The sequence below is a fragment of the Heptranchias perlo genome, chromosome 7 (genome assembly GCF_035084215.1).
Source record: "Heptranchias perlo isolate sHepPer1 chromosome 7, sHepPer1.hap1, whole genome shotgun sequence".
NCBI lineage: Eukaryota > Metazoa > Chordata > Chondrichthyes > Hexanchiformes > Hexanchidae > Heptranchias > Heptranchias perlo.
Genome location: NC_090331.1, coordinates 63063200 through 63083001, shown reverse-complemented (window position 1 = coordinate 63083001; position 19802 = coordinate 63063200). Strand labels below are relative to the sequence as shown.

At 41.8% G+C, this 19802-nt stretch overlaps 1 protein-coding gene across 1 annotated transcript in view; it reads left to right on the top strand.

The window, feature by feature from the left end:
* Positions 1-19802, top strand: part of LOC137323784 (collagen alpha-2(V) chain-like) — a 256252-nt gene that overhangs the window by 149663 nt on the left and 86787 nt on the right. Inside the window, exons 10-17 of the mRNA XM_067987707.1 lie at positions 8267-8320; positions 8498-8551; positions 9325-9378; positions 11369-11422; positions 11650-11703; positions 12365-12409; positions 15667-15720; positions 18330-18374. Coding sequence (XP_067843808.1) covers positions 8267-8320; positions 8498-8551; positions 9325-9378; positions 11369-11422; positions 11650-11703; positions 12365-12409; positions 15667-15720; positions 18330-18374 — 414 coding nt within the window. The remainder of the gene's footprint in view (positions 1-8266; positions 8321-8497; positions 8552-9324; positions 9379-11368; positions 11423-11649; positions 11704-12364; positions 12410-15666; positions 15721-18329; positions 18375-19802) is intronic.

Here is a 19802-nt window from a genome sequence, read left to right as displayed (position 1 = left end):
AAGGAGTGATTCCTTAAGCTATGTTTAGCTTCTTTAGTCCATTTACCCTTGTTTAGTTATTCTGCTTTTGCACAACATGTCTCCCAATATCTATTGTAGTGATTCCCTTCACTAAACACTTGCATTATGTCTCCCATAATTGCCTGTTTTTTGTCTTCAATGAGAACAATACTAACTTCCTTAGCATCTCTTCATAGCTCAGTGATATAAACATTGGAACCTTAATTTCCCGTCATTTGTATCTCTTCCTACTGTCTCAGTACTTTTTCAGAGTGAGGCAGATGAACGGGGGTGGGAGGTGAATTTCAACAGGTTCTATCCCACTCTTCTGCCGTAACTTGACTGGATGAGCTGCAGAAACCCTGGAAAAACAACTTAAATGCAAAATTAGAATGGAAGAGTTGGATAACCCCTAAGGAAATTCACCTCCATGGTCTCAATAATGCTTTTTGGAGTGGTGGAGTCATTTTTCAGGACTTAAATTATAAACACAATTGCATAATATAACATTTTATTTGTCTTTGCCACTGCTGCTCAATATGGTGATAACATTCCCAATGTTTGGTGAACTAATACACCTGCATCTTTTTCTTGACACATTCAGTAGTATGCTCTTCATTTTGTAATCACATTTGCTATTTTTCTTACCACTAAATTACATTTTTCAATAATAATTAGGAATAAGTGTGTGATTAATAAGGAGCGTTGATGCAGTGACCCATTGCGATTTGGAGGAGAAGCATCTGAGAGAGGGATGGAAGGATTTGGAGTGCAGGGTGGGAGAAGAAATGTGCTACAGCAAGACATCATCCTGAAAAAAAGAGATAGCAAGGCATGATGGTCAGGAAATTCCTCAGAGCTGCTCCTGCTCCTGCTTCACTGACGTTATGTGACCAGAGGTGTGGCAAAAACCCCGTTTACATGCACACTTCCGGCTAAGTAACATCAGCAAAGGGGAGCAGCTCTGAGGAATCTATTGGCCGTTTTATATTTTTTTGCTAAGGATAAATAGCCAAATGGACCAATATATAAGGAGTTCTCTTTTGTGATTATTCTTCTCAATATTTCACTAAATCATTCTTAAGTTAGTTGTTTTATTATTCAATTGTTTAGAATTTACAACTGTAGACATTTAGACACTGATTTCACTCCCCCCCACCCCCCCCACCCCCAAATCCCAACGTAAGTACATTCTTTGCAAGTACCTGACTTGACCTCAGATGAACCCAATGCATTCGGTTATTTTACACATGTTGGGCGAGTGCTGGGCAGGCTTACCATCAGGGAATTGGTGCCTGCTCCAAAACAGGGAAGTGAAGTGGTGCCTGTAACAGCATCCGTTCCTGATGATTCTTTTGGCCTGCTGATTACTGTCGGCCACAACAGCCAAATGGCCTCCTCTCCTGCATTGGAAAATGGGAGAAAAAAAGCCATTGGAAGTTGCTGGCTGCGCCTTTACAGGTCCTGCAATCTGAAGGAACAGTCCCACAACCTCTAACGCTCAGTTACCCGGGGACGTCATTTTTCCAGTTGGCTGCCTGGTGGAACACCCAGAAAGTGTAATTGGAGGTGTTATGATATCACTCCTGCCTCATTTTCATACTATTGAAATGCTCCTTCCTGTTTCAACTCGGAGCTTTCCAATCATGCTGGGTAAGTCTGAGGAAATACATGTCAAATGCTGACAGGCATTACAGGACTCCACTCCTGTTTACTCTCTCTAATATCCTGGGAGCTGGCTACAGGGGGCATTAGGCAGAGGAAACTAGGCCACTGGAAATTTTAAGAATGGGCAATATTCATACTAATTATGCAGGATTCAGGCCGAGTAATGCATGTAACCATCTTGGAAATATTACAACAATTTGGGCTTGATCCAATTGCTTGAATCCAGGTTGGATCTCCCATGTTAACTGCCAGCTCTGGAAGTATGTTTAATATAAGGACGCTAAAGAATGTCACTAGATGGTTTTAACTGGTCGGGAGTTTACTCTTTTTAAGTGTTATAAATGTATGTAGGAAATTGGATACTCTTTAGAGTTCAGCACAACTATTGCAGCCAGCATTGAAAATTCATATAAACAGCCCAGAATAACGGAAATATTCTGAATTGGTATCTGGTAACTGACATAAAGTTCAGAATGTGATGGTGTGGGTAGGGGTCAAGATGGCAAGGGGATGTCATGCCACATTCCTGCCCCCCCTTCACCTTAATTCAGGCACGCTCCCTGCAAGCGGGGCCTACTTTTACATCAAAAAGTTGTGGCCAGGTGCTGCATTTTAACTTAAGATGCAGGTGGCCCGCACAGTGCCAACCCCAACAGCAGAACCACGCTGGGAGTCATGGAGTAGAGAGAAGAGGCCAAGGTAAGTTGAAAAAAAATCACTATTTTGTGGATTCCTTGTGGAGCAGGAGTGCTCCCCCAAGCCCTGCAAGGAGTCCTTGGGCCTCCCCAGCCCCGGCTTTGCCTATCCCTACCAGAGCCAGCATCGGCTTCCAGCGCTCCTGCTCAGCACTAATTTTATGCCAGGGACTGTTCCCTTGGGTCCCCGGCGTCCTCGGGCTCCCAATGCGAGTTTTGCTCTCGGTTGTCGGTCTTGATGTCACTTGATGGCAGGAGACTGTCCAAGATTATTTAAATGAGGCCTGGGAGTTAAAATTGCCTCACCTCACTCAGCAAACTAGCCTCCACCGATATGTCCGGACCCAGTCCAGCCTAAGGAGTGGAAAACCTTGATATAAGGAATCCCTGCCTATGAGAGTCCTCTTCGCATAAAGGGAAGTGGAAATCTGAAAAGCTCACCCTAAAAAAACTGTTGAGGTTAAATAAATTGAAACTTTCAAAACTGAGATTGCTAGATGTTTGTTAGGTAAAGGTATTAATGGATATGGAACCAAGGCAGATAAATGAAGTTGAGATACAGATCAGCCATGATCTAATTGAATGGAACAGGCTCGAGGGGCTGAAAGGCCTAGTCCTGTTCCTATGTTCCTTCCTATGTTCCTACGGCTCTGTCACCTTGTCATCATCCACTTTGTAATGAGTGGACAGAGGTTCTGCCTCTCAAAAAAAAACAACCAGGAAGCTCATAGAAACCCAGCACAACCAGGTCTGTGCCATTTTCTGGGAGTTTGTGCTGGTCTTCTGCCAATTATGGTGGGAGACCAGAATAGAGTGTGTTAAGGAGGGATCTAACAAAGGTTTTCAGAACTTATGAATGGTTTTGAGATGGTAAATAGTGAAAGATTATTTCCAATGGTTGGCGAATTGATAACAAAGCAGTGTAGATTTAGAATCCTCACTGGAAGAGTGAAGGGGGAAGCCAGAAGATTTTTTTTACGCAAGTGGCTACCAGAGCAGAGGCTATAACCTAATTTAAGAGGAATTGGATAGATATTTGATAAGAAAGAAGGGTACAGGAAAATGGCAGGAAAATAGGATTTGAGTAGAAAGCTCCAGAAGTGCTATCTCTGGCAATGAGTTAGAGTCATAGAGTTATACAGCACGGATAGAGGCCCTTCGGCCCATCGTGTCCGCGCCGGCCATCAAGCCCAGTCTAATCTAATCCCATATTCCAGCATTTGGTCCGTAGCCTTGTATGCTATGGCATTTCAAGTGCTCATCCAAATGCTTCTTGAATGTTGTGAGGGTTCCTGCATCCACAACCCTCTCAGGCAGTGAGTTCCAGACTCCAACCACCCTCTGGGTGAAAAAGTTCTTTCTCAAATCCCCTGTAAACCTCCTGCCTTTTACCTTGAATCTATGCCCCCTTGTTATAGAACCCTCAACGAAGGGAAAAAGCTCCTTAGTATCCATCCTATCTATGCCCCTCATTATTTTGTACACCTCAATCATGTCCCCCCTCAGCCTCCTCTGCTCCAAGGAAAACAAACCCAATCTTCCCAGTCTCTCTTCATAGCTGAAGCGCTCCAGCCCTGGTAACATCCTGGTGAATCTCCTCTGCACCCTCTCCAAAGCGATCACATCCTTCCTGTAGTGCGGCGACCAGAACTGCACACAGTACTCCAGCTGTGGCCTAACCAGTGTTTTATACAGCTCCATCATAACCTCCTTGCTCTTATATTCTATGCCTCGGCTAATAAAGGCAAATGTCCCATATGCCTTCTTTACCACCTTATCTACCTGTTCCGCCGCCTTCAGAGATCTGTGAACTTGCACCCCAAGATCCCTCTGACCCTCTGTCTTGCCTAGGGTCTTCCTATTCATTGTGTATTCCCTTGCCTTGTTAGTCCCTCCAAAGTGCATCACCTCGCACTTTTCCGGGTTAAATTCCATTTGCCACTGTTCCGCCCATCTGACCAACCCATCTATATCGTCCTGCAGACTGAGGCTATCCTCCTCGCTATTTACCACCCTACCAATTTTTGTATCATCAGCGAACTTACTGATCATACCTTTTACATTCATATCCAAGTCGTTAATGTAGACCACAAACAGCAAGGGCCCCAGCACAGATCCCTGTGGTACCCCACTGGCCACAGGCTTCCAGTCACAAAAACAACCTTCGACCATCACCCTCTGCCTTCTGCCACTAAGCCAGTTTTGTATCCAAAGTGCCAAGGCACCCTGGTCTCCATGGGCTCGTACCTTCTTGACCAGTCTCCTGTGCGGGACTTTATCGAAGGCCTTACTGAAATCCATGTATACCACATCCACTGCGTTACCCTCATCCACACGCTTAGTCACCCCCTCAAAAAATTCAATCAAATTAGTCAGACATGATCTTCCCTTGACAAAGCCATGTTGACTATCCCTGATTAATCCTTGCTTCTCCAAGTGGAGACTAATTTTGTCCTTCAGAATTTTTTCCAATAATTTTCCTACCACTGATGTTAGGCTCACTGGCCTGTAGTTCCCCGGTTTTTCCCTACTCCCCTTCTTGAATAATGGTACTACATTAGCGGTTCTCCAGTCCTCTGGCACATCCCCTGTGGCCAGAGAGGTTCTGAATATATGTGTTAGAGCCCCCGCAATCTCCTCCTTTGCCTCACACAGTAGCCTGGGATACATTTCGTCCGGGCCTGGGGATTTATCCATTTTTAGGCCTGCTAAAACCGCCAATACCTCCTCCCGCTCGATGTTAATATGTTCGAGTATATCACAGTCCCCCTGTCGTATTTCTATGTCTACGTCGTCCTTCTCCATAGTGAAAACAGATGCAAAAAATTCATTTAGAACCCCTCCTACATCTTTCGGCTCCACACACAGATTGCCATTTTTGTCCCTAATGGGCCCTATTTTTTCCCTAGTCATCCTCTTACCCTTAAAGGTAGGGGAGTCTAAAACGAGGGGGCACAGATTTAAGGTGAGAGGGGAGAGATACAAAAGGGTCCAGAGGGGCAATTTTTTCACTCAAAGGGTGGTGAGTGTCTGGAACGAGCTGCCAGAGGCAGTAGTAGAGGCGGGTACAATTTTGTCTTTTAAAAAGCATTTGGACAGTTACATGGGTAAGATGGGTATCGAGGGATATGGGCCAAGTGCAGGCAATTGGGACTAGCTTAGTGGTATAAACTGGGCGACATGGACATGTTGGGCCGAAGGGACTGTTTCCATGTTGTAACTTCTATGATTCTATGATTCTATGATATACTTATAAAACATCTTAGGATTTTCCTTTATTTTGCTCGCCAGTGTTTTTTCATGGCCCCTCCTTGATCTCCTAATTTCTTTTTTAAGTATCCCCCTGCACTTTTTGTACTCCTCTAGGGCTTCCTCCGTCCTTAGCCTTTTGTATCTGCCAAAAGCCCTCCTTTTTTTCCTAATCCATTCTCGTATATCCCCTGACATCCAAGGTTCCCTGGAGTTCTTGGAACCACCCTTGACCTTTACGGGAACATGTTGCCATTGTATGGTCTCAATCTCCCTTCTGAAAGACTCCCATTGCTCCGATGCGGATTTTCCTACAAGCAGCTGATCCCAGTCCATTTTGGCCAGATCCTGCCTTATCCTATTAAAATCGGCCTTCCCCCAATTTAGAACCTTTATTTCCGGCCCCTCCCTGTCCTTTTCCATGACCACCTTAAATCTCACTGAATTATGGTCACTGTCACCAAAGTGCTCACCTACTAGCACTTCTTCCACTTGGCCGGCCACATTCCTTAGAATTAGGTCCAGTACCGCCCCCTCTCTTGTAGGACTTTCTACATGCTGGCTCAAAAAGCTCTCCTGGATGCACGTTAAGAATTTTGTACCCTCTAAGCATTTTACATTCTGAGTATCCCAGTAAATATTGGGGAAGTTGAAATCCCCCACTATTATTACCCTATTATTTGCACAATTTTCTGAGATTTGCCTACATATCTGTTCCTCTATCTCCCCCTGACTGTTTGGGGGTCTATAGTACACTCCCATCAAAGAGCTTGCCCCCTTTTTGTTTTTAAGCTCCACCCATATGGCCTCATTAGAGGAACCTGCTAATATATCATCCCTCCTTATGGCAGTAATTGATTCTTTAATTAATATTGCGACCCCCCCTCCTCTTATACCTCCCCCTCTGTCTCGCCGGAAGATTCTGTACCCCAGAATATTGAGCTGCCAGTCTTGTCCCTCCCTCAACCATATCTCTGTGACAGCAACAATATCATACTCCCATGTGTTTATCAACACCTTCAGTTCATCCACCTTATTTGCAAGACTCCTTGCATTAAAATAGATGCCATCCAGCCTTGCTCTTAGATATTTGCCCTGTCTTCCAAGCTGACTTGTTTTTTTCTCAATATTTGGCTGCACTTCACCCCCTATTGTAGCTCCACTCTGTATCCCATCCCCCTGCCAAGTTAGTTTAAACCCCCCCCAACAGTGCTAGCAAACCTCCCCGCAAGGATATTTGACCCGCTCTGGTTCAGATGCAACCCGTCTGACTTGTACAAGTCCCACCTTCCCCAGAAGTAGGCCCAGTGATCCAGGAAACTGAAACCCTCCCTCCTGCACCAACTCTTTAGCCACGCATTCATCTGTTCTATCCTCCTATTTCTATACTCACTAGCCCGTGGCACTGGGAGTAATCCAGAGATTACAACCTTTGAGGTCCTGCTCTTTAATCTGCTACCTAGCTCCCTAAATTCTTGATGCAGGACCTCATCTCCCTTCCTACCTATGTCGTTGGTCCCAATGTGGACCACGACCTCTGCCTGCTCACCCTCCCCCTTGAGAATGCCCTGAAGCCGCTCAGTGACATCCATGACCCTGGCACCAGGGAGGCAACAAACCATCCTGGAGTCACGTTTACGGCCACAGAAACGCCTGTCTGTTCCCCTTACGATAGAATCCCCTACCACTATAGCTCTTCCACTCTTTTTCCTCCCAGCCTGTGCAGCAGAGCTACCCCTGGTGCCAGGAAGTTGGCTGCTGCTGCCCTCCCCTGATAAGTCATCCCCCTCAACAATATCCAAAGCGGTATATTTGTTTGAGAGGGGGACGGCCACAGGGGACCCCTGCACTGCCTGCCTGCTCCTCTTACTCTGCCTGGAGGTCACCCACTTACTTCCTGCCTGTACAACCTTTACCTGCGGTGTGACCATCTCACTAAACGTGCTGTCCACGACGTTCTCAGCATCGCGAATGCTCCATAATGAATCCATCCGCAGCTCCAGTGCCGTAATGCGGTTTGTCAGTAGCTGCAGCTGGATACATTTCCCGCACACATGGTCGTCAGGGACACCGGAAGGGTCCCTGATTTCCCACATAGAGCAGGAAGAGCATAACACGAGGCTGGGCTGTCCTGACATGACTTACCCTTTAACTAATTAATTCAAATTAAATGAATCCCACCAATTTCACTTCAATTAAAAGGTATACTCAAGGGCCCTTGCTGAACAGCAGTCCCCCACTACACAACAGAGACCCGAGAATCCACAAACTCTAACCTTAGACAAATTCAGCAGGAAAATACTCACCAACCAATCACTTACCTCTTCCTTGGTGACGTCCCACTTTGGATTACTTTTTGCTTCTTATTTATCTTAGGTCCAGGAGTTAAGTCCCTGAAAACAAAATATAAAAACGAACCTACCCTTTAAATTCCCTCTACCCCCCAAAAGGTTAGAGGAGGTGGGAGGGTGGGAGTCACTACTAGTGTAGTGCCCTCCTTCTCTGCTGTAAATTCTATGATATTATGATTGTATGACTGCTGAATTTTATTCCCTTATGGTGCACTCTGATTTGAATATAAACATGTTAAGTAATTCTAACATACATAGCAATCTCGCAATTCAATTTGCTTTTTTTTGCGCCTGTACAATTAGGGCCCTAAAGGACTGCCTGGCTCTCCTGGAGAGATTGGTGACTTGGGACCTATGGTAAGCCTTTAAACATTATCATTAAAATCTGCATTATATACTGGAGGGACCTTTGAAACCACTGACATGACAAATAACCAAAATTATATTATTCCGAGTACTTCAGATTCCTTTTTAAGTGCACCCAGCTGTCTTCCAATACAGAGAATAACACTTTATTTTCATTAAACGTTATAGGGTGGAGTTGGTAACCGTGGTCCTGAGGGGCCACCTGGAAAGCCTGGTGAAGACGTGAGTAAATATTTTTTTTAAATACGTTTTTTAAATTCCTGAAACAATGCTAATAAACAGTCTTTACCAATAAATGCTTGCTGACAAAAAGAGAAATTCCACATAAGGGGCCAACCTCTTTGTTCTAACGTGTGTACAGTTCCCTAGGTGCAAAGAGAAATTCACACTTTTTTCACAGCTGATGATGTGAACAAGGCTGAAAAAGCTAGAAACATAAAATGAAGCATATTAAAAAGATAAAATACAAAGCAACAAAGAAAAAAAAACCTATAAACCAGTAAGCACTGCTAGAACAAAAGGTTTGTGGTACTTTAAGTCACCCTTCCTATTGGACACATGGCATACACACCCGTCAATTTTCTTTTTGAAGCAGCTTGAACAGAGTGATCTTATTTGTAGACTATCAGAAATGAAAACATGGGGGTGTGTTTCCGTAATGAATCTCCAGATTGTCCAACATAACTTTGGTGGAAGAGCCAAGGAAATCCTGGGAAAATGGCGTAAATGCAGTATACGCCATTTTTCCCGGGTTCCTGCGTCTCTTCCACACAAGTGGTGGTGGATAATTGGAGGAACCCCCCCATCCCCCATGAAAAGTCAACTTCATTGTGTATATGATGAGTCACTGGAAAATTAGATTGGAGGGATGGAATAGCCTATACGCACAGTTTATATTATAAAGCAAATAAAATCAGTGAAGCTCCCCGCCTATTAACTAGTCGTAACTAACGATCATGTTCATCCATGGACTGATTTTTTTTTTCTTTCCATAGGGTGAGTCTGGAAAATCAGGACGCCATGGCGAGCAGGGATTTCTAGGACAGCAGGTAAAGTGGCTTATCACTGAACTTGATTCAAAAAGTGATAATACTACATTGATCAGTGAGATTTTATAGCTGCTAAATGATCTGAATTAAATGCCTGATATTTATTAGACTTCACCAAAAAAAGGCTTGGTGATTTTTGAATTTAATAGATCTTGTCAATGTGGTTCATTTCCTTTCTTTATAAAAAATAAAATCTCTTAAAGCAGGGAAACAACTTGAAGATACATGGACTACATAAGGATATGTTCTGATACAAGGATGCTAAGGTGCATTGGAATGGTGACCTATGTGGATATCTCCATTCTTAAATGTTGATACCAGTAATATCTGCAGTCATGCAATAATCACAATGTATGTATTCCGTGGGGTTGCAAAGACAGCTCAGCAGAATTGGGCCTTGACTCTGGATCTACACTGCAACTTTGGGAGAATCCGCTTTTTAGCAATGTTAAAGTCACAGGGGGAGATTGTTACTGTCCGAGCTGGGTGGAAACGGGCTGATAAGGTCATGAAAATCTAGGGGATAAAGCTACATTTCTATTCCCGCTCACGAAAGTGGCCTACTGCTGGGCGGACATAGGGGCTGCCTGTTTCAGGCAGCAGGCCCTTTAAATATGGAAATAGGGGTCCTATGAAGTACATAGGATACAATTGCCAATTTGGGGAGGCAACTGGGTGGAACAGCTGAAGTGGACCAAAACGCCATGTTTAAAATTATTTTTTTGGGGCCAGGAGGAGCAGGAGTGTTCTGAGCACCACAATAATAGTGTGGGACGCTGCTGCCCTGGACTCCACCCCTCCGTGATTGTCCCACCTCCCCTGACCTACCTTGCTGCTAACCAGGTCGGCCTCAAGATTACCTGTTATTATAGCACCAGCCCAGAGCCGGTGAGCTACAGCAGGGCGCCCATTTGGCACCAGCAGACTGCCGGTAGCATGGTACTGAGGCTCAGCCCTCAAAATGGATGGCCTCCTGCCGGCACTATCGGTGGTCTGCCGGTTGGCCGTCTGATTAAAATCTACCTCAATCTATAAATGCACTCTTAGACTCATTAAAGGAGCTAATGACCTCTATTAGGCCTGCTAACTGCATGACCTGGTGGGAATAACATTCTCCCAACTATTGGCATGGGTCAAGGATTACAACCCAGCTTAGCCAACTTGTAACTTCCTTGAAGGAATAATTATTGTACTATAAGATTAACTAAAATTGATTGCAATATCTTCTTTGAAAAGATTACAAAGAGCTACAGGTGTCTTGAATAGAGCTAACATTTCTCTGCCCAGCTAATTAGATCTACTTATGAATGGCTAAGCAAAAGATATGTGAGATGATGCAATTCAATAATAGAAAGTTCTATGGCATTAATCAAACCTGGTCCAGCCTTGGCTCAGTGATAGCACACTCATCTCTGAGTCAGAGGATGTGGTTTCAAGCCCCACTCCTGAAACTTGAACACATAATCTAGGCTGGCACTTCAGTGCAGTACCGATGGGATGCTGCACTGATGGAGGTGCCATCTTTCAGATGAGACATTGAACCGTGACCCCCTCTGCCCTCTCAGGCAGATGTAAAAGATCCCATGACACTATTAGAAGAAGAGCAGGAAAGTTTTTCTGTTGTCCTGTGCAATATTTATTCCTCTACCAACATCACTAAAACAGATTATTTGGTCATTTATCTCATTGCTGTTTGTGGGACCTTACTGTATGTAAATTAGCTGTCGCATTTCCCTACATTATAACAGTGACTATACTACAAAAGTAATTCATTCGCTGTGAAACACTATGGGACATCCTTAGATCATGGAAAATTGCTATATAAATGCAAGTTCGTTCTTTCTTTCCGAGGTAGATATGAGTCCAGACTACATTGTCATACTGTCATTTTCTCTTTCTTGAACATCCAAGACAAATAAACAAACTGAGTGACCCAACTAAGTGAGCAGTAAGTGTATTCTGGGATATTAATATGTTGTTATGCTTTCAGGGTTCGCGAGGTTTCCCAGGTGCCCCTGGTTTGCCTGGTATCAAGGGTTTGAAGGTAAGTAAGCATAACACAAATTCAATTTCAGTCACATTACATTAATACATCTATTGGCGTGGCTAATAAGCAATGCTTTGATGTGTTACAATAGGTTAACTTAAATGTCCATTACATAAGCAGTGACTTCCATTTCATTAACATTTAATCCAACTAATGTTTCTGTTGTAAATAATTATTTGATAGTAGGGCTTTAACTGATGATTTTTTTTTATTGCCTGTCACAGGGACACATTGGCATTGATGGACGTAAAGGTGAAATTGGAGCTCTTGGCCAGAAGGTGACAATTTAATGATGAAACATTAGTTAACATGGCTGAACTGCACATGGTTACCTGACTTATAATGCAGGATACTAACATATGTATGCCCAACAGATTTGTCTGAAATTCTTTTCCCTGCTATTTTAACAGTGTTGTTAATTAATTTGTTAAACTGGCAGGGAGGAATTTCAGACAAACGCATTAAGCATTTGTGCACTCGTATCACAGTAATTCTGAGGGCAGTGTCTTTGAAGTCACATTTGCAGAACTTTGCTGAAAGCTCTGCAGTACAAACTTTTCAACCATTAGATGTTGTTATGCTTATGGAGCATAACACAAAGTCCACTAGTAACTGCTAATGTCAGTCAATCAGTACTGTAACTATTTTCCAATTATGCTAAAGAATTGTACTGAGCAAATGCTTTTCATTTGGCCATTGATTAATGCAGCAAAATTTGGTGGCCTTTAATGCATTTAAATGGATAGTGTTTCCTTTATGTAATCAAAAATACTCAATAGGGCTGTATTTGGGTCTAGATTTACTTGAGAATAGTACATTTTTCATTCAATTGCCTTGCTTTAATTTGTAGAAAATGATATCTTATTAAACTTAATTAGTAGCTAATAATCAAATGAGGGGATTGTGATCTGATGCTGTTTTTTTTAACACCTGTTGTAGGGTGACCATGGTTCTGTTGGTACAATGGGGGCTCCGGGTTCAGTGGTAAGTTTGCCTTTATACAAGTTTATAATAGAAGAAGGAATTTTAATTAACATCAGGCCCCACTAAACTTCTTTTGACAATGCTCCAATTATGTACATTCCCTTTTAATCCCTCATCAGGATCTAGTTATGAGTAACAAAATAGATCAGATAGACGAGTTAAATCTGAATGACCATAGTATTGACAAGGATAAGGTCCGTATCGAAAGGGGGAAAAGTTAATACAAAAACTAGGGCATCAGATTGAAATAGGGCAGATTTTACAAAGACATAATAATAGGGTGCTTAGAAAATCATGATATGATTAGGCAGAATCAACATGGTTTTATGAAAGGGAAATCTATTAAGAGTTTTTTGAGGGTGTAACTAGCAGGGTGGATAAGGGGGAACCAGTGGATGTTATATAATTGGATTTTCAAAAGACACTCGATAAGGTGTCACGTAAGAGGTTGTAACACAAGATTAGGGGTAATCTATTAGCATGGATTGAAGATTGGTTAACGGACAGAAAACAGAGAGTAGGAATAAAAGGGTCATTTTTGGGTTGGCAGGTTGTAACTAGCGGGGTGCTGCAAGGATCAATGCTTTCACCTCAGCTGTTTACAATATATATCAAAGACCTAGATGAAGGACCGAGTGTAATGTATCCAAGTTTGCTGATGATACAAAGCTAGGTGGGAAGGTAAGCTGTGAGGGGAATGCAAAGAGGCTGCAAAGGAATATAGACAGGTTAAGTGAGTGGGTGAGAAAGTGGAGGATGGAGTATCATTTGGGGAAATGTGAAATTATCCACTTTTTGGGAAGAATAGAAAAGCAGAATATTTTTTAAAAGGTGAGAGGCTAAGAAATGTTGGTAGTCAGAGAGATTGTCCTTGTCATGAATCATAGAAGGTTAACATGCAGGTACAGTAAGAAATTAGGAAGGCAAATGATATGTTAGCCTTTATTGCAAGGGGGTTGGAGTATAAGAGTAAGGAGGTCTTGCTGCAATTATATAGGACTCTGGTGAGATCACACCTGGAGTACTGTGTACAGTTTTGGTCTCCTTACCTAAGGAAGGATATACTTGCCGTAGAGGGGGTGCACAAAGATTCACTAGATTGATTCCTGGCCTATATTCTCTGGAGTTTAGAAGAATGAGAGGTGATCTCATTGTATAAAATTCTTAGAGGGCTTGATGGGGTAGATGCTGAGGGGCTGTTTCCCCTGGCTGGAGAGTCTAGAACTAGGGGTCATAGTCTCAAGATAAGGGGTTGGCCATTTAGAACCGAGATGAGGAAAAATTTCTTCACTCAGAGGGTTATAAATCTTTGGAGTTCTCTACCCCAGAGGGCTGTGGCTGCTCGGTAGTTTAGCATATTCAAGACTGAGATCGATAGATTTTTGGACACTAAGGGAATCAAGGGATATAGGGCAGGAAAGTGGAATTGAGGTAGCAGATCAGCCATGATCTTACTGAATGGCGGAGCAGGTTCGAGGAGCCGTATGGCCTACAATTCCTCCTATTTCTTATGAGGAGTGAGCTCGTTGAGGTGAAAAGAGATACTGGCACACAGTACTGTAGATCAACAATGGAGTATTTTTAAAAAGATGATAGCAAAGATGCAGAATATATATATACCATTAAAAAATAAGGAGGCCATGGATAAATAAAGAGGTTGGAAACAAATTAAGATAGAAATTACAGGCCAATTAGTTTAACATCTGTAGTAGGGAAAGTTTGGAATCTTTAATTAATTAGGGGAAGCGTATTAAACATTGGATTAAACATTGTTTAGAAGGGAGGAAATAGTGAGTATGAGTTAAGGGCAGTTTCTCAGGGTAGTTCAATGTGGATAGCAGTGTTTCCCAGGGTTCAGATATGGGGCTACTTCTGTTCATTGTGCAAATCAATGATTTGAATATAGGGCTAGAAGGAACGGTGTCCAAATTTGCAGGCAATACTAAAATTATTCTGAGGACCAAAGGAAGCTGCAAGAGGATATTAATAATATGGTGGAATAGGCAAAAATTAGCAGATGGAATTCAATTAAAAGTAGCAATTATACTTTGAATGGGGAAGGTTTGGTGATGAAGAAGAGGAGAGGGATTTTGGGGAGATCTAACATATATAATATTTGTAGTCATATAGTAAACTTCAGAATAAATAGCAATAGCTTTCCTTAAAAGTATACAGGGTCTCAGACCAATACTACAATTAGTGGCTTTTATAGAAAGTTTCATTTAAGGCTCCAAATACTTCAGTAATTTTTGTACATTTGACAGTGACGTTTCACTGATTTACATAATGATTTGTAGCATTTCCTGCCCATGAATAAGTGGTAGAATATTCCAGTTAATTTAAAATAGTATTTAAAGGTGCATTATTGTGAGGGTGTAGAGTCTTCATATATGTTTACAATGACCTTTATAACAATGGTACATGGCTCATTGTCAACATGCATATGGATAATCATTGTACTGGTTGGTAGACAGCAGTTTTTGAAGCTGCAGCAGCAACCAACAGCAACTTAAGCTGAAACCTTATCCCATATGTGATAACACTCTTAGAGTGGACTTCCACTGCTGACTCAGCCTGTACTGAGCAAGATCTGCCTTACAAGAGTAAGCATGTTCATTTTATAGAATGAATTGAGAAAACCAGTAACGGATATAGAAAGACATAGGCCAATAGTTTCCTTGGGAATTCTCCCTATCGTCCTCTGTAACTGCGGTGGAAACACGGCAGACAGGGCATAAAGAGCCATTTACACCCTTTCTCAGGGGTTTCTGCTGCTCTTTTGCGGGAGTTATGGCAGGAGATTGGGATGACCCCTGCGGGAATTCTATCCCATATTGTCCATGCTATCAGTAATGTCTCTAAACAGCTGTGAAGTTGAACATCCTGGTAACATTGTTACCTTTGTAAAATAAAAGTAACTAACTGTGTTCTCATACCAAGCTGTATGTCAGAAGGAAGGGATCTAGAATCAGGTTCTCCGTTGGTGCTACTGATGCTGCCCTTCACCACTCATGTCATTAGTGAAGAGGCTGTAGAACATGACTGTAGTACATCTTGGCATACAATTTGTAACCTACCTGAGTCTGATAGGACTGAATCTCAAATAAACTAACATCTACCTCTGCTGAAATATCAGAGCTGAGGTAAGCAAACCATATAAGACCAATTACATTTTTTGAATCCTTGATTTTGGTTACTTTTGCTAATGTACATTTTTTTTAACTACAGCTAATAATGTTTGTAATTCTTTTTTATAGGGTCCACGGGGCCTTCCAGGTGAAAGAGGCCGTCCTGGACCTCAAGGGTCTCCAGTGAGTACAACATTGAAGTCAGTTTTTATTAATTAGACATCAGTTATAACCTTCAATTCCTTTGTTTGTTATTCTAATCAATGAAGAGGCTGTGATTTTGTACTTCCTACTATATACTGAAAATTTCAATTTATTAGAATTTGGAGTTAAGGGTTAATCCCTGATCAAAACAACTGGGCAATCCATGCCCCAGAACATTTCCCTGAAGAAACAAACAAACAATTGTAAAAACTATGTCTGGCCTTTATGATTAATACAGACAAGTCTCTCTGCAGCCAAAAATTATTTTAAAAGTATTCTCCACCACATTAACGATGAGAACCAGCCTCTGCATACCGTGTCACTCCCTGAGTATTAGAGCCATTCTGAAGTGTCATGAGCATAACCTTAACCACACGACATTGCCATCTCAAGGGAGTCTTATATCTTTCCATAGATTAAAGGGTTGAATTTCCAAGGAGGTTCTCCCATTTGTCTGCTGTAACATTGGTGGAAGATCTGTGGAAATCCTAGAGAAATGGTGCTTTTGCCATTTCTCCAGTGTTTCCAAGTTTCCTCCCCCAAAGATGCGGTGGACAATTGGGAGAACCCCACTGAAATGAATGCCATAAGTCTATTTTCCTCCAGTTTCTGTATTAAAATCTCACTGAAAAGTGATCACTCAAAACACCAAGCTGATTTGAGGTAGGTAAAAAAAATCTCATATTTGCGACTGAAACATGGAAAATATTTGATTTGTAAATGACCAATGTAACTCATTCATTAAATATTTCTGTACCCTTTCCTCCTCTTAAGTATGCAGTATCTTCTATATCCATTTGAGATAGTTATGCATATAAAATATTGAGTTCTGAATGAATCATCTATTAACCAGATGAAATGAATGAATAAAAACCACCAACTGTGAAATTCAATGGGAAATCCAAAAAAGCACTTTTTTCCCTGATGCACTATGACTGCAGTCTAGACGTGTTTCACCTTCCCGTGATTTATACCCAAAAGTGTGACATCTGAAAGATTTTTTAACCGTTATTGTGGTGAGCTCTTCCTATCCAAGTTGTTTTATGACTAAGAATTTGGCTGATACAGCTTCCCATGTTACTGAAGATCACACCAAGGTTGTTCAGTTAGTGGATCTGATCCAGCAGTTGCAGAGCAAATCTCTCTCAAACTGTGGAGCCCTGGCCAGAAAAGTTAACTTAACCATTTTCACTGCCAGCGGCTATCTTCTCTGTACCTGTACAGTGGATGTTTTCTTTGCCAACTTCCCTTACAGACTATCTTGGATCATTTGCCTGTTCACAAGGGTTGAGTCTATATATATATATATGGCAAGGGGCTACAATTTTGCTGGTAGCTAAGTATGTAAGGCAGTCTCTATCCATTGTCCTCCACTGCACAGTGGAAAGGACACAAGGCAGGTTCACATAAATAAAGTATTTTAAACCAGTTAATCTCATCCTCCCAGAATATGAACCCTACTGTCTTCTCATTTCAGACAGGACCTTGCTTTAGAGTTTTATCTAAAAGTTGAAAGGAATTGACAAAAGCTATAGTTGTAGCATTCTTGTCTTTGTCCTGGCTTCCCACTGGACTACTTGACTTGAATTGCTACAATTCCTGATTCTGATTATGCTAGAGAGCATAAATATTTAAATTTAATAATTACTTGCCAATATGTTTACATAGAAAACATCTATTATCAGAAATTATCTTTTATCTTTTTGTCTATATTGAAGCTAGCATATTTCACCTTTATTGCAACACAGTACCAAGTTATTGGTAATGTTTCTTACTAACAGACTAATTGATCCTCCATGGTGTTTCACAATCAAGATCAAGTGAAGTGGAATTAGTGGGTGAAGGGGTAATTGGACTAGGGTGCACAGACCTAGTCCTCATTTTGAAGTTGCACATTCTATCCTTATATTTATAGCTTTTCTTTCAAAAATATAGAAAAAATTTTGAGCAGAAATTGCTAGAAGTTAAAGAAAAAATAGTATTCAGTATAGCTGACTGGTGCTTGTTCATCTTGGGAAACTAGGGACACTGCACAATCCAAATTCAGCTCACAGGGTCATAGTCCTGGGCAAGTCCACGGATAGGGTTTTGGGAGAGGCTGTGGCCTTCAAGTGAAAATTTTACTGAAGGTATTAAAAGACAAAAGACAATTCAAAGGAAAAATTTCATCATTATTGTGAAATATGAATTTTAATTAAAATTTTGGTTAAACCTTTATTTTGGGCAATACAAATTCAGTTGCTGAGGAAGCAAAAGGCATAAAAAAAAATCAGAACACATATTAAGAGTTGGGGAGACCCAGTGACCAGATTGCGCAAAGTTACAAGTTCACATGAGCGTTTTCCATTATAAATGTTGATATAAAAATTTATAATGGATAAAGTTTACGCAGAAAGTATGACACAAACACGACAACCAGAAGTTAACTTGCACAGACAGGTTGTGCGTGCACACACACTTTTTTTTGTTATGGATAGATATGTAGAAAATATATCTTTACAGAAAAATATTTTAAAGCCTAGGAAGCTCATAACTGAAAAAAACATACGAAACTCCTTATTCTGATGTATTTTCCTCCCTTCCCTCAGGGTATTCGTGGTGCTATTGGTACACTTGGTCTGCCTGGTTCTACGGTGAGTGACATTTAATTATTCATCATGTAGTTAGATGTAATAATGTCTTTTCTTCCGTTATTTCTTCTCTGTTTCCTTTGCTTTCTAAACATTATCTTCAAGCCAATGCCTTAGTAGGTCAAGGCACTTTAGGGTGAAACTGAAAATGTTTTGGACCCCCTGACATCGGCTTAGGGCGGGCACACAGCCGCGCCTTTGACTTCTTGCCCATTTCAGGCAGAAGTTGAAGATCAGCCCCCTTCCCCCCCCCCACCCCACCCCCGCCAACCATGTCCAGAATTATGGGCATAAACCTATGTCACTTTCTTGATCCAGCATGATGTGGAGATGCCAGTGATGGACTGGGGTTGACAATTGTAAACAATTTTACAACACCAAGTTATAGTCCAACAAATTTATTTTAAATTCCACAAGCTTTCGGAGGCTTCCTCCTTCGTCAGGTGAACGGTGTGGAAATGAAATTTTCGAATCCTTCGCATTTGAAAATCACAGAACAATGCCTGGTGATTACTGCCCATTGCCAAGGCAATCACAGTGAGCAGACAGAAAGGTGTCACCTAAAAAGGCCACCGAATATACAAACCCCCAGAAAAAAGAGAGAGAGAGAGAGAAGGAAGACAGTCAATGACCCGTTATATTAAAAACAGATAACATTTGTTCGCTGGACATTCAGCCACCGACCTTCGGGTAAGCATACTCCAAGGCGGCCTTCGAGACACACGACAACGCAAAATCGTCGAGCAGAAATTGATAGCCAAGTTCTGCACCCATGAGGACGGCCTCAACCGGGATCTTGGGTTCATGTCACACTACACGTAACCCCACCAGCGAACAAATGTTATCTGTTTTTAATATAACGGGTCATTGACTGTCTTCCTTCTCTCTCTCTCTCTCTCTTTTATTTGGGGGTTTGTATATTCGGTGGCCTTTTTAGGTGACACCTTTCTGTCTGCTCACTGTGATTGCCTTGGCAATGGGCAGTAATCACCAGGCATTGTTCTGTGATTTTCAAATGCGAAGGATTCGAAAATGTCATTTCCACACCGTTCACCTGACGAAGGAGGAAGCCTCCGAAAGCTTGTGGAATTTAAAATAAATTTGTTGGACTATAACTTGGTGTTGTAAAATTGTTTACAATTGATCCAGCATGTTTGAGCATCAGTCTGCTGCACCGTTACAGCATCTTTAGGAAACAGGGAAAAAGAAACAGAATGTGTATTCCTCTTCAAAAACCAGTACAAAATACAAGTCTAACTGGATTTGCACATATCCTAGTACATTTATTGAACTTCATCCTTTGAAAACATTGTGAGGAATTTTCGACTGCTGCCCGAAACGGGCGCAAAGTGGTGGGAGAGACACACCACCTGCCCCAAGGTGGCGACAGGAGGCCTGAACACTTTTATAATTCATTTACAACAATAAACT